Source organism: Dreissena polymorpha, chromosome 7 (assembly GCF_020536995.1).
Source record: "Dreissena polymorpha isolate Duluth1 chromosome 7, UMN_Dpol_1.0, whole genome shotgun sequence".
NCBI lineage: Eukaryota > Metazoa > Mollusca > Bivalvia > Myida > Dreissenidae > Dreissena > Dreissena polymorpha.
In genome coordinates this window covers 77,556,358-77,569,976 of record NC_068361.1, presented here as the reverse complement: position 1 = coordinate 77,569,976, position 13,619 = coordinate 77,556,358, and the positions used below count along the sequence as shown (strand labels likewise).

Genomic DNA, 13,619 nt, shown 5'->3' with positions numbered 1-13,619 from the left:
CTGCACATTTTGAGTGGTGGAAGTTCAAGGTCAAGGTCATACTTCAAGGTCAAAGGTCAAACAATTTTATTTTTTTTAATTTCAAAGCGGCGCAATAGGGGGCATTGTGTTTCTGACGAACACATTTCTTGTTTACAATACCTAAGTTTATACTTCTCATGGCTTAAACAAGGTGTAGGTGATGGAATGTGTCTTTTGTCTATAGTTATGTCTAGAATAACTGATTCTTTTAACACAATTTTAAAAAGGAAGTTTATCATTCATCATGAGCAAAAGAAACAATGTTTTGTTTTGTTTGAATTTCAACATTGTTCAAACACACTTGCCTTTATAAGTGTATGTTTGATATCAGTAAATTAAGATTTTTTTTTGACTGGCTAGAATTTGACCGAGGTAAACGGCATACATGTGAATAAAAACCTTTCCAAGAAAGAAAATGTCAAAATTTTAATGTGATTGATGATGACGATGTATAATAAAATGTTTACGATTTATTGGTATAAGAAATTTGGATATCAAACAGTTTCACTGGAAAAGACCAAATTTACCAACATATTTAAAATAATGAAGTCTGATCCTGCAATTGTTCACAGAAACCTAGTTCATGAAGCAATTGTTCATGAAGCATTTACTGAATTTCTTGTTTTTTACACATGAAGGGACTTGGTCACAGTTTGGTAAAATGACGATTTTCAAAATAATGGTTTAAAAAAGATAAAAATTGCTCTTAAGAAATATATTTGTTCATTAATGGATCATCGTCATACAACTTCTGTAAAATAGTAAAGGCGTTTTTAAATCTTTTCTTCTTTATTTTGGAAAATACGGAGAATATGATTATACAGGTCACATTTCGCTCAACCTTTTGAAAAGCTGCAGGCGCAGTGGTAACAACTTTGCCGGGTTCGAATCCTAGCGACGGCAATATTTTTTATGTAACTTTTTTTCTTTGTTAGTCAATATATTTAATGACATATTTCAAAATTACCAAATTCTGTGAACAAATCCCTTTAACTTTTTGCCTTACCTGCAACACAGTATTTTTTTAATGCCCCCCCCCCCCCCCCTCCTCCCCACCTTCAAAAAAGAGGGTGAATATTGTTTTGCTGGATGTCGGTCAGTCTGTCTGTCGGTAGACCAGTTCGTTTCCGATCAATAACTTGTGAACGGATCGACCAAGTGGCTCGATATTGCCCATGTGCATCGGCCTTTGCCAGTAGATGGCCCCTATCGAAATTGTGGTTAGTAGGTCCAAGGTCAAGGACACTGTCACACTAAGTAAGAAATCGTTTTCGAACAATAACTTGTACACTGATTCACCGATTGGCTTGATACGTCACATGTGCATTGGCCCTGGGCAGTAGATAACCGCTTTTGAAATTGGGGTCACTAGGTCACTGTCCCAATTAGTGTGAACATTGTTTCAGATCAATAACTTGTCAACAAATTGACCGATTGGCTGGATATTTCACATGTGCATTGGCCTATTGAAATTTGGGTCATCAGTTCAAAGGTCAAGGTCACTGTGACACTAATCTGATAAGATTAACTCTTATGGTCAGTTTTGTTGCAAACAATCCTGTATCAAGGCCCTGTGTGTGTGTGGGGGGGGCATATGTCTCATACCACCAAGCTCTTGTTATTCGTTATATAATATTTAACAATATATATTTTGTTATTGCTAGTATAATTGTTGTGAAAATGTATTAAAACACATTAATTCACTAAAAATAAAGTGTATTACATGTATACAGTCGGCCACCATGTTTGTATTTATTTACTTGAGTATACTATTACACACGTGGACTGTTTGACTATTATTTATTGAAATAACCATATATAAACTACATGTACATTTTTGGCAATAACTTTTAGTATAAACTAAGTAAAAACAAACCTAAGTGAGAATGTTTAGAATATTAATTCATAAATGGGTTTAATAGATGCATACATCACAAGTGTTTTTGTTTAAGGTTATAGAGAAAGCAAACTTAACAGAGCATGAAAATAAAAGAAAAGGTGTGAAGACCTTCATGTAAAACGCAATAAAAACTTTATGGTCATAAATCTTGGCCACGTTTGATAATCAAATCCCCACAGGAACGGTGGAGTTTTCACTCTTTTATAATCTTAAAACTTCTTACACGCTAAAGTGCGTCTCCGAATGGTGAATATTGTGACAGTTAATTTAAAATTGTCTTATTAACGATACATTTAAAGTCTGTTGAAATTTTGAAATGCCAAAATTAAATCTTTCACACTGAATTTTGCATTTTGAGATAAGGGCATTGTCATAACAGGATACAAAAATTGTCATTACGAGATACACAAAAAGGTGACATATTTGTAGTCAGTTAGTTTTAAACTGAATGATAAGAGTCCGGACAAGCTGTATTATGCCCATTTGCACCAGTAAGTGTGACATCGATCTTTTTCCAAGAAACACGGATCTTACACGTATTATCCACAACGTGGACATAAATGTGGTTAGTCATTTTAAAATTGCATAATGAATGTTACCAGGGTGCAGGATCACGTGACTTTGTGGGGTTCCCAATTAAACATTAATGGATGTAAACACGCCGGTAAGTGGTGTTGTTTTCGAATAACTTTTTTAAAACAAATTTTCTTAAGATTTAAATTAGTGCATAAAAGACGGATTTTAATGCTGCTTATGACAATTTGAAATACATCAGAATTACTTTATTTAATAAGCCTGTGTTCTTGTTCAAAAATGCCATGTATATTGCACGGTTATGCTTCACGCAACGTAAAATTTTGTCACCGATTTCAAACGTACTCAAGGGTTGATTCTTATACCTCAAGATATCAGCTTAAACTGCAAGAAAAAATGTCTTATGCACTAAAGATTTTTGCAAATGTATTTCCATAACTTCAGATATTTGCAAAAAATAAAGTTCTTAACGATGTGCAAACCCCTGAAAACCGCATTGATTCTGCACCCTGGTTACAGTCTGATGAATGTTCCTTAATTGTGTAATTGATAATAATATCAAGCTTTCCGCAAGTGGACTTGGAAAATGGACATTTCTGGCTAGGAACTGCACTTCCAATTTTGATCAAACTGAGCAATTGGATGACTGTGCAATGTTGGTAAAGTTCAATAAGAGGCCACGATTTCTCACTATCCAGACAGCAAAGGTATATTGTATTGATATAGGGATTCATATATAGGATTAGAATATCAAGCCAATCACAGGCTGATGTAGGAATTCTGCTTTGTACATAGGTAAGATCTATGCCATACATGTACCGGTATACAAGTTTTTCATAGTACTTTGATGCATGTTAGAAACAGCTGAATATTGGCCTACCGGTATATCCAAAGATGTTAAAATACGCACATGTATATAATATGGAAAAACTCCTAAATCAAACGAATATTATAGTATTTTACATATTCTACAAGTAATTGATACTTCTTTCTGTAAAATATGAGCCATATTTATTCATCTCAACCTATATAAAGATGGCAGTAAATATATCCTGAAGAATCATCCAGTGACCTCGTGTCGTGTAAAAAAAATAATTTTGGATTTAAAGGGACTTGTTCGCAGTTTGGTAAAATACAAAATTTCAGAAAATTGTCTTAGATTAAAAATATGCATGCATTATATTTAAACAAGCGAAATAACAATCCTGATCAAGAAAAAGATTAAGATATGTTTGTTTATTGATAGTAATCAATAAAAAAATTAATATCAATAATAATGAAAAACATGCATAACCGTCATCTTTTAAACTACCAAACCAATTTAAAGCCTGCATGGTGTAGTGGCAGGACATTTACTTTTTCTGATAGAAGTCCCTGGTTCAAACCCCAAGGCAGCACATTTGTCCTATGTTTACTGTGTTATCAAAATTATTTAAACAAATCCAAAGATGATAGTATTTTACATAAATTCATTTAATAACATTAAAAAACACGCATATATGTTAACAAGTCTTGTTTAATCTAAAATATCTATTCCTTTTAAACTTTGTCGTACATGTGACACATTGATATGTAATGCTCTAGATGAAGAATGTGAGCGTGACATTTTAATAGACCCTTATGTGACAAACAAAAAATGATTCATAGTATGTTTATTAGCATAAAGTTGTCACCTTCTTATTAAAAGCATTACAATATTTATTTGCACATTGAAAACAATCAAACCTGTAAAAATAAAAAGGGCACTTACAATATAATACATGTATGTATGATTTGAACGATACAAAAACAAATTACCAATGGCACTAGCTCATATTAATACTCAAAGAAAACAATATCATATTGTGTACACATGAAATAAAACTATATTTTATTTATAACTTAGATGAATACAAAAAATAGTTACATTATTTACACAATGCTACATTATTTAAAACAGAAATGAGATAATTCTCAATACACCATTGGAACCTGTGTGCAATCTAAGACAATTTGTATAACAAAATAGTTCCCTTTACCTGGCAACACACAGAGCAAGAGCAAAACATAACAGACAGTGTATTAAGACTTGTACATAAGTATATCGTCTTTAATGCATATAATTACAAATAAAGTAATGTCAAGTGTTGGTAAACTATAGTAGGTCTCAAAATTAATATAACTATGTACATATATTAGTTGGTTAAATAATAAGTAAATAACAAGTAAATATGAAATAAAATATTACAATTGAAATCAGACAATTACAAAGTTATACTTTATTTCACATTAGCTCAAAGAATACAAGGGGGTCTAGATGGTCATCGTTTGATCACCTTACTAAGTGTATATAGGGTACAAAAAAGATTTGAAAAACATATGTAGGTCACCTTAGGAACATTTGTGTGAAATGATAATAAGTCCAGTCATTAACAGTTTTCAGTAAAGAGGTAATTGAAAGTTTTTAATACAGCCATGAACGTTTATATTAAAACAAAGACTACCAGCTGATTTATACTGAAATAAGTTTGATATGTACAACAACGAAGAAAAAAGGACGCCAACAAAGCTTCAAATTAATGCCCTGTAAAGAAAAAATGGGTTTTTATAATATGTGTAGGGTGAAAGATATATCGGCACAACAAGCATTTAACACTAAAATGTCACCACCACTAATGGCAATTCTCTTAAAACACAAGCTATGAAGATTTAGATTGCACTACAAACCCTACCTTTTATGAACAATGCATATATATATAAAATTTAAGCATAATGCTTGGTAACATGTGATGGGTATGGCACAATCTACAATCGCACAAACAATGAAATAGAAAACACCAAAAGAACTATCTGCCACCAGTAAAAGCTGAATGAAGAGTCAGTTAGATGTACCGGATGAGCTGCCGGCTAATATGTCTGGAAACATGGGATCAATGCTGCCACTGTCCATGCCTTCTTGAATTTCTCCAGAACTGAAACAAAAGTCGTATTTGAAAACCACAAATTGAAGATGCTTTTCCTATGTGAAACACAAAACAAGATGCCAATGTTCCAAAAATGCTCACCTGACACCTGAAGGAGCTTAACTATTCTAACCAAGACCGGTTTCACCTGAATATTTTTACGCCCCCGGATCGAATGGGTATATTGTTTTTGGCCTGTCTGTCTGTTACTGTATGTGTCTGACTGTCATTGTATGTGTGTGTCTGTCCCAAAACTTTAACCTTGGTCATAACTTTTGCAATATTGAAGATAGCAACTTGATATTTGACATGCATGTGTATCTCGTGGAGCTGCACATTTTGAGTTGTTAAAGGTCAAGGTCATCCTTCAAGGTCAAAGGTCAAATATATGGCTTCAAAGTAGCGCAGTAGGGGGCATTGTGTTTCACAAACACAGCTCTTGTTTTAATTATTGCCAGTATTCATCAAACTTATTGTAAGACTTGGACTTCAGTCGAACATAAAACATAAAGTAATATATTTTTAAACTTGAACATTCAAGAATTGCTCTACTTTTGAGTCGCAAGTTGAATTAACGACTTTTATCTACGCCATTGTCTATGTAGAACAACTGGTAAATAACATGAACACCAGTGGTAGCCTGCATATTTTCAAACGCTGGACATATATTTCTTGTAAAATGCAGTGAAGTGATACTGAAGCAATACTAAAACTACAGATTCATTGAATGCACTATTGTGTAGGTTACTGTGAGTTGAATTGCGAAATTGGACATGGATACCTGGTCTTTGCACAAAACCAATAAATTATTATACAAAATAGTCACTTCTACCAAGTACTAGGGATTTCTTGACCTTGAAATGGGCCTAAATGACATAAGTCTTGCTGATTGCATACAAACTTTAAATACATATATTTGTTCCATTATGCCTTTTGAAAATTCGACCATGTTGTAAACTTAGAGGAAATATTCTTATAAAAGATGCCTATTTGAAGCCATATATTTACAAACAATTGTGAAATTTAAAAGCAAAATATCAATTGTTATACATAAATACCTCAAAGTATAAGAGCCTCCAGAGTCCGTCTGTCTTGTTGAACTTGTTGATGGTCTTGATTTTGCCAGCGTTTGTGCCCATAAACTCATAAATTTGTGTTGTTCTTCCAGAGGCATCTTTTTAAGCATTTCAAACATCAGGTCAGCATTTGCTTGCGGTTGGATGCCATGAGAGGTCGCTTGTTCTGAAGTCTGTTCAATAAAAATCGTGATGTTGTTTCCGTCCGTGGGATACTCCGACTGTAAACTTTCTGTGAACCCAAAATTATGTTGACCTTGAACTTCTGGCGTAAACTGTGAACACGACGCCCCAAACCCCCCTTGTAACTGCTGCATCATTGTCTGGTTCCCGGAAACAAACTGGTTTGATGGCCCATAATGCATTTGTGTGGTATTATTGGTTCCACCTATCAAGAACATGGGATTCTGGGAGGACTGGAAGCTGTCGGCAATGCTACTTACTGGGCTCATGATTGACTCGAGTGTTTTCTGAATTTCGCCTACCATCATATCATCTCCTGCCATACTAGCTACGACGCTGGGGATCATGGTGGTATTAAATTCGTCCATGTTTGGGATGACTGATTCCACAACAGTCTTAAAACAGACACAAAAGGAAGTGTTTTACATTAATTCAAAACTTATCAAATTTTTCAGTTGCTACTATGTCAAGTGCTTGGTGCAAAATATCCAATTGGCTATGAAACAGAAAAAATTCCCCAAATCTTTGTGCAACAACCCACTCTTAAACATATGCCTTTCAAATAAGGAGTTTAATTTAAACATATTTTATTAGAATAAGTACGCACTTGATGTAAATTTGAAGATATCAAAAAAATCTAATAGCATTCCGTACTTAGAAATAAATGTACATGACATAGGTATACAGATTATTTCAAACATTTATTTATATCTGACTATATTTTCACACACAAAAAAGTGCTAATCATGTTTTTAATAAAAGGTATTATCATGTATGTCTAACAAAAGTGGTGATACACTTTTTCACTATGAACTTCCATAGGTCTATGCCTCGGACAGCACATATGACAGCAAACATTGGTGACAAACCTTTCCATTACGGACCACAATATCACATAATTACATATGTAAGCCAAGATTGGTGACATACCTTTAAATTAGCATCTCCTCATTGTCTCTGACAGCCCATATAACATTTGTCACCCAATATTGGTGACATAACTTTCAATTAGCAAGCCCCCCACCCCTTATGTCTCTGACAGCCCATATAACATTTGTCAACCAATATTGGTGACATACCTTTCCATTAACAACCCACCCACCACTTATGTCTCTGACAGCCCATATAACATATGTCAGCCAACATTGGTGACATACCTTTCCATTAGCACCCCCCATGTCTGTGACTGCCCATATAACATATGTCAGCCATCATTGGTGACATACCTTTCAAATAGGAACCCCCGTATGTCCGACAGACCATAAAAATATGTTAGCCAATAATGGTGACACACCTTTCCATTTGCACCCCCCATGTCTGTGACAGACAATATAACATATGTCATCCAACATTGGTGACACACCTTTCAATTAGGAACCCCCATATGTTTGACAGCCCATATAACATATGTCAGGCAACATTGGTGACATACCTTTCAAATAGGAACCCCCATATGACCGACAGACCATAAAACATATGTTAGCCAATATTGGTGACACACCTTTCCATTAGCATTCCCCATGTCTCTGACAGCCCATATAACATATGGCAGCCAACATTGGTGGCATACCTTTCAATTAGCGACCCCTCTACATGTATGTCTGACAGCCTATATAACATATGTAAGCAAATATTGGTGACATACCTTTCCGTTCAGAACCCCCATAGGACTCTGAGATCCCAGATCATTGTCAGCATGCATGGGTGACTGAATACTCATGCGCGAGTGATCAGACACCCTCGAGGCATCTGAACACACCGACCACTGGCTAGGGCTCTGAGGCAGTTGCCATGACGATTGTGAGGACTGACACGACAGCTGATCATCGGAGACAGTTCTCTTTCGCCTACGCTTTCCACCTGAAAAATGTGTTAAGCAAACTTTTATCTGACAATTTATGGCTATGATATAACAGAAGATTGTGAATTATGAAAAACTAAGCAATTTAAACACTTAAAATATCTTTGTTCCTGTCAGATACTTGAAGACTTATTTATTTTCTACAGGTTACAACCCACCATGAGTATCCATGTCAGACTCAGGGGAGTTTCTCCTCTCACTCTTAGAAGCAGACTTCTCAATTTCACTAAAAATACACACAACAAAATTAAGAAAATACAATCAAGTGATATTTTGAGTAAACTATAGAAGCATTAAAAAAAAGCAATGAACAATCACAAAGAAAATATCAAAACTAAATGAAAAAGTTATAGAGGATATTTGTTAGATTGGTGGATTATCGATTTTAATTCATGAGTGATCATAATTTTCACTGTTTGAAACAGTGAAATTATCAGTTTCAATTTACTCATATTTCTCTATAAACCACCGGAAAGCATAAAATAAAAACATTTAGTATAGCATGCAATATTTAATTTAACCCTTTACCACTTAGATAGGTATTTTGCCGCGTTTGTAGTCCCTTAAAATGTTATATTTACTGTAAGACCTTTCTTACTAGATTCAAGTTTAAAAGGCTTCCATTTAAACCCTCAGATACTTACGAGCAGCAAACAGTATAAAACTTGAACAGACTGCGAGTAACTCGCAGGCTGTTCTCTTGTTATGCTGATTGCACATGGCCATTTTCACTTAGCTTCTTAATGGGAAAAGGGTTAAACAAGAAATGTGTTTGTCAGAAGTTTGGCCTTTGACCTTGAAGGATGACATTGACCTTGACCTTTTACCACTCAAAATGTGCAGCTCCATGAGATACACATGCATGCCAAATATGAAGTTGCTATCTTCAATATAGCAAAAGTTATTGCAAAGTGTTAAAGTTGGCGCAAACAAACCAACAGACAGACAGGGCAAAAACAATATGTCCCCCACTATAGTGGGTGGGGGGACATAAAAACTTCTTACCAAAGCTTCTGATCAAGGTCAATAGTCCAAGATTGCTCTGGCTTCACATAAATGTTTCCTGATATCTGCTTGCCTTCCTGACTCTCTTCTTCATGCACATAAAATAAACAAAATCATTGAACATTCTGAGGTGAAACGCTTTGAGTTTTTCACTGCCTACACAAGTCAGCATTTAACAGATTGCTTCAAGGTACGGTAAGTCTCAAAATTTCAATAGCTCAACGATTACCTGACCTTTCAAGCCTGGAGATCTGTCACAAGTGGACTTAATGATTTAAAATAAAGTCTCAAAATAAAACAGTTGTTCTTTAACCAAACCAATGATGTAAGTTAAAGTTAAAAGCCAATTCCGTAAGTTTGAATTCCTTAAAGCCTTTGCCTTATAGCCTTATACAGACATTCTAATGTATGTTTCCTTCCTTAAAAGAGCCAGTGTTACAATCGCTGCTACCCAAGATGACATCAAACCAAAGACCTCCAGGATGGATGGAGGCCACCCGAACCACAACTCAATTATCATAACCTCTACACCAATTATCATAGCTAAAAAAAAGTTTGAACAATAATCAAGTAGTCTTTAATCTTATGCAAAAACAAAATAACTGTTAAAAGCCCTTGTTACCTCTAATGTAATCATCATAACAATTTGCACAGCTGTGGGTCAAAACGTTCTCTATATATCATGCAGAAAAAACAGGCCTAGATTGGTCCATCATTTTCAAACTCAGCCAAGATATCATAAGAATTGTTTTTGATCTTCTTAGCAATTTTCTTGATGAGTAGGTTACAAATGTGATTTCTTCAGTGTTCAAATGGTTTGACTACAGCCCCATAAGGACTATTGCCCAGCTACATGGCAGTCATGTTTTTCAATGGAATGGATTCATATTTCATTTGGAAGAGAAATCATTTAAACAAATGACCAAGTTTCATGAACATTGGGCAGTAAATGTGGGTATTCGGAGAGGCGCCCACCTTCGGGCATCATCACATCTTTTTACCTATACAGTTACTGAAACAACAATTGTTTCTAATAATGGCAAGTAACTTGTGAAAACATTACCTGTTAATCATTTATCGAAATCTGTTAATCATTTATCGAAATGAATAAGACAAATTATCTACAGCCACTTGATAATATTATTTAAGTCCCTTTGTATGCCTCTGCAGCATTCACAATACATGAATGCCATGTAAAAGTAGTGTTTTAATAAGAGCGCAAAACATAGTCGAGTTCCACGCAGGAAAAGCGTGCGTGTTAAAACAGACCATCACTCTGGACCCAATTTTGCTGGAAAGAAGTCTGAAAACAAAATGGCGCCCACGTTATACCAGAGGCTACTTCATGCACCTCAAAGGTGCACACAAGCTTCTTATCTATTCGGCTTAGTGTACTAGTTTTCAGCAAGTATCCCAGTTACAAACTCCAATGACATATCAAGAGTGTTCACAAGCTTTTTCTTAATTTGACCTGGTGACCAAGATTCTGACCATAAGTGACCCAGTTTCAGACATGGCTGAGATATGAATAAGGAAAAAGCGTTCTGAACAAGTTTCAAGAAGATTGGGCAAGAAATTTACAATCTAGAATGTTTACAAGCTTGTCCTCAAATTTGACGTAGAAAACTAGTTTTTAATCCCACATGTACATTTTCAGAAATGGCTCAAAATATATCAAAGTGACAAATGTTCTGACTCAATATTCATGAAGATTGGGTAATTGTTGTGGCCTCTAGAGTATTCACATGCATTTTCTTTCATTTGACCTAGTGACCTCATTTTTACCTCCTAGTGACCAAGTTTGTAACTCAGCCAAGATATCATCAGGAAACATATTCTGACTAAGTTTCTTGGCGATTGGGCAATTAATGTGGCCTATTGAATTTGCACAAGCTTTTCCTGTAATTTTACCAAGTGCCCTAGTTTTTATCCCATGTGACCCAGTTTCAAATATCACAAGCAAATTTGTTGATTGATATCCCCCGCCAACAGGCTTCCGGACACAAAAGTGTTATATTTGACACTCAAAAAAGCATTTTTTCAATATACAAAGGGCCATAACTCCGTTATTAACAGATGGTGTACAATGCCATTTGGAGTGCATCATCCTAGTATCCATATATATACTCATACCAAGTTTCAATGAAATCCGTCAAAGCACTTCCAAGATATGGCTCCGGACGGACGGAAAGACGGACAGCGCCAAAACAAAATCCCTCCGTCGATGGCGGGGGATAATAAAAATATAATTTGAACAAATACTCTTACCAAGTTTCAAAATATAGGGCAATTAATGAAACCTCTAGTGTTCTTTTTTTTCTTTTATTTTATGACCTAGTTTTAACCCCATGTGATCACAGTGGGGACTCAAGGTAAATGTCGACAACATGCGACAAAGAAATGCCAATAATAAAAGCTCGTAATGAGCACGTCATGCTAAATTGAGCTAAATTTTTTAAAATATTTTAATCTGGTTCTTACCTTCCTGCAAATGTTTTTGAAATGTGTCCTCCCACTTTCTGTTTGGGAATAGCACTTTGTACATGTTGCCCTTCTGATTCTTGTCCATGGTGTCTTTCAAGATGTTGGCCAATTGTTTCTTATCCAGTGATTTGCTACTTGCCACATCTAGACTGTCCAGTATCTTCATCATGGTTCGATTTGTAGCTGAAATGTCATGGGGAGTCATTTGTTTGTGAAAGCAACTGAAAGCCGCAATGTTGGCCACAAGATTGTTCCTAAGCATTTTTTTCTAAGACATGCTCAAGATTGTAAGATTTGCCTTTGGACTCGAAGAAACTGCTACAAAACTCAATAGAATTGTTAGAAGTCCTTCTAATTGTGCAGATGCCATAATATTTACTCACTTGGACTTTGATAGAGAATCATGAGTTTCATCTATCAGACCCTGTTGGGCTACTAACTCGAGTAGCTTTTTACTAAAGTTCAAAGTAAAGTAAGCACAGAGAAAATCACAAGAGATTTTTTTTCTAAAAGATGCCCTTTTAATCTTGAACAGTATTAATGTGGTATGTGCTACAAAATGGACCCAAAATGAAAAAGGTTTTTGGAATTAAGACGCAAACAACTCTAAAAACTGTTCATTGAAATTTATTCTGCTATTTAACACGGCGTTTTCAAAGTCCACCAAATATTCTTATACCCCAGTAAACAGGATACAAACGGCAACTTTCAAGTTTATAAAACAGTCAAATAGTCGAATATACAAGCGCTTTCAAGTCCATAAGATGTTTTAGTCAGTCTATCAAATATTAATGGGACCTCCGTAGGGGAGGTCTCTTAACTTTAAGAAACAAGTTAAATCTCTCCCACTCTCTGAGTGTACTCTAACTCCCCCACATAAAATTCAGCCTGCCTTATATAATAAAAAGCCATAGTTTATCGTACGATTTTTTAACCACAACAAAACTTGTCGCTTAGGTACATTAAAATGTTAGCTGGCAATATTGGGCAGTTCTATAAATAGAAAAAAATACTGTTGTATGCAAACGCCCATTAATAAATATATTGAATAATATAACCTGGTGGTAATGTATTACAAGCAAACAGGTAAAACGGTACATGTCTGTCCTAACATTATGATAAGAATAAACACTTTATTAGCTTCAAGATATATTATGGATTATGAATGGATCAACTGATGTATCTATTTTGATTTTCTTAATAAAAGGCTCCACTGTTATATTTACATTCTATTGGTGTTTTTGTAACTTGAGAATTTTGTTGACATGTTATAGAGTAAAAGGCAAAACACAAAGAAGAATCGAGTCTGTCTTGCAATTTGAAAATTTTGTCACAGATGGTTACTTATTATGCCACAAATATTCACATGCAATATGCAACAATACTCACATGCATTTTGTCTGAGGATCATTACACAGGCTGTTAGGTGACCAAATATGCTATTCAGTCCCTGACTGTCCACTATGTTAGTGTCCGAAAAACGGAGAATAAAGAGGCCATCTTGAACTGGTCGTTGTTGTTCAAGTTTTCTGCTGGCATCCGTTTTGCTGAGAAACCCTTCAATCAACCTTGAACAAGAAATACCTAAGTATGAGTTTTGTCATTAAGTTGAG

General features: G+C 35.1%; 1 protein-coding gene across 2 annotated transcripts in view; it reads right to left on the bottom strand.

The window, feature by feature from the left end:
• Positions 1–3,676: 3,676 nt before the first annotated feature.
• The window catches only part of LOC127838051 (signal transducer and activator of transcription 5B-like), a 53,084-nt gene continuing 43,141 nt past the window's right edge, over positions 3,677–13,619 (bottom strand). For both annotated transcript variants that reach the window (XM_052365565.1, XM_052365566.1), the window contains exons 17-23: positions 13,396–13,574; positions 12,004–12,189; positions 9,523–9,610; positions 8,676–8,743; positions 8,302–8,516; positions 6,456–7,051; positions 3,677–5,406 (exon numbers count right to left, since the gene is read on the bottom strand). In XM_052365565.1, coding sequence (XP_052221525.1) covers positions 5,313–5,406; positions 6,456–7,051; positions 8,302–8,516; positions 8,676–8,743; positions 9,523–9,610; positions 12,004–12,189; positions 13,396–13,574 — 1,426 coding nt within the window. In that variant the 3' untranslated portion in view covers positions 3,677–5,312. The remainder of the gene's footprint in view (positions 5,407–6,455; positions 7,052–8,301; positions 8,517–8,675; positions 8,744–9,522; positions 9,611–12,003; positions 12,190–13,395; positions 13,575–13,619) is intronic.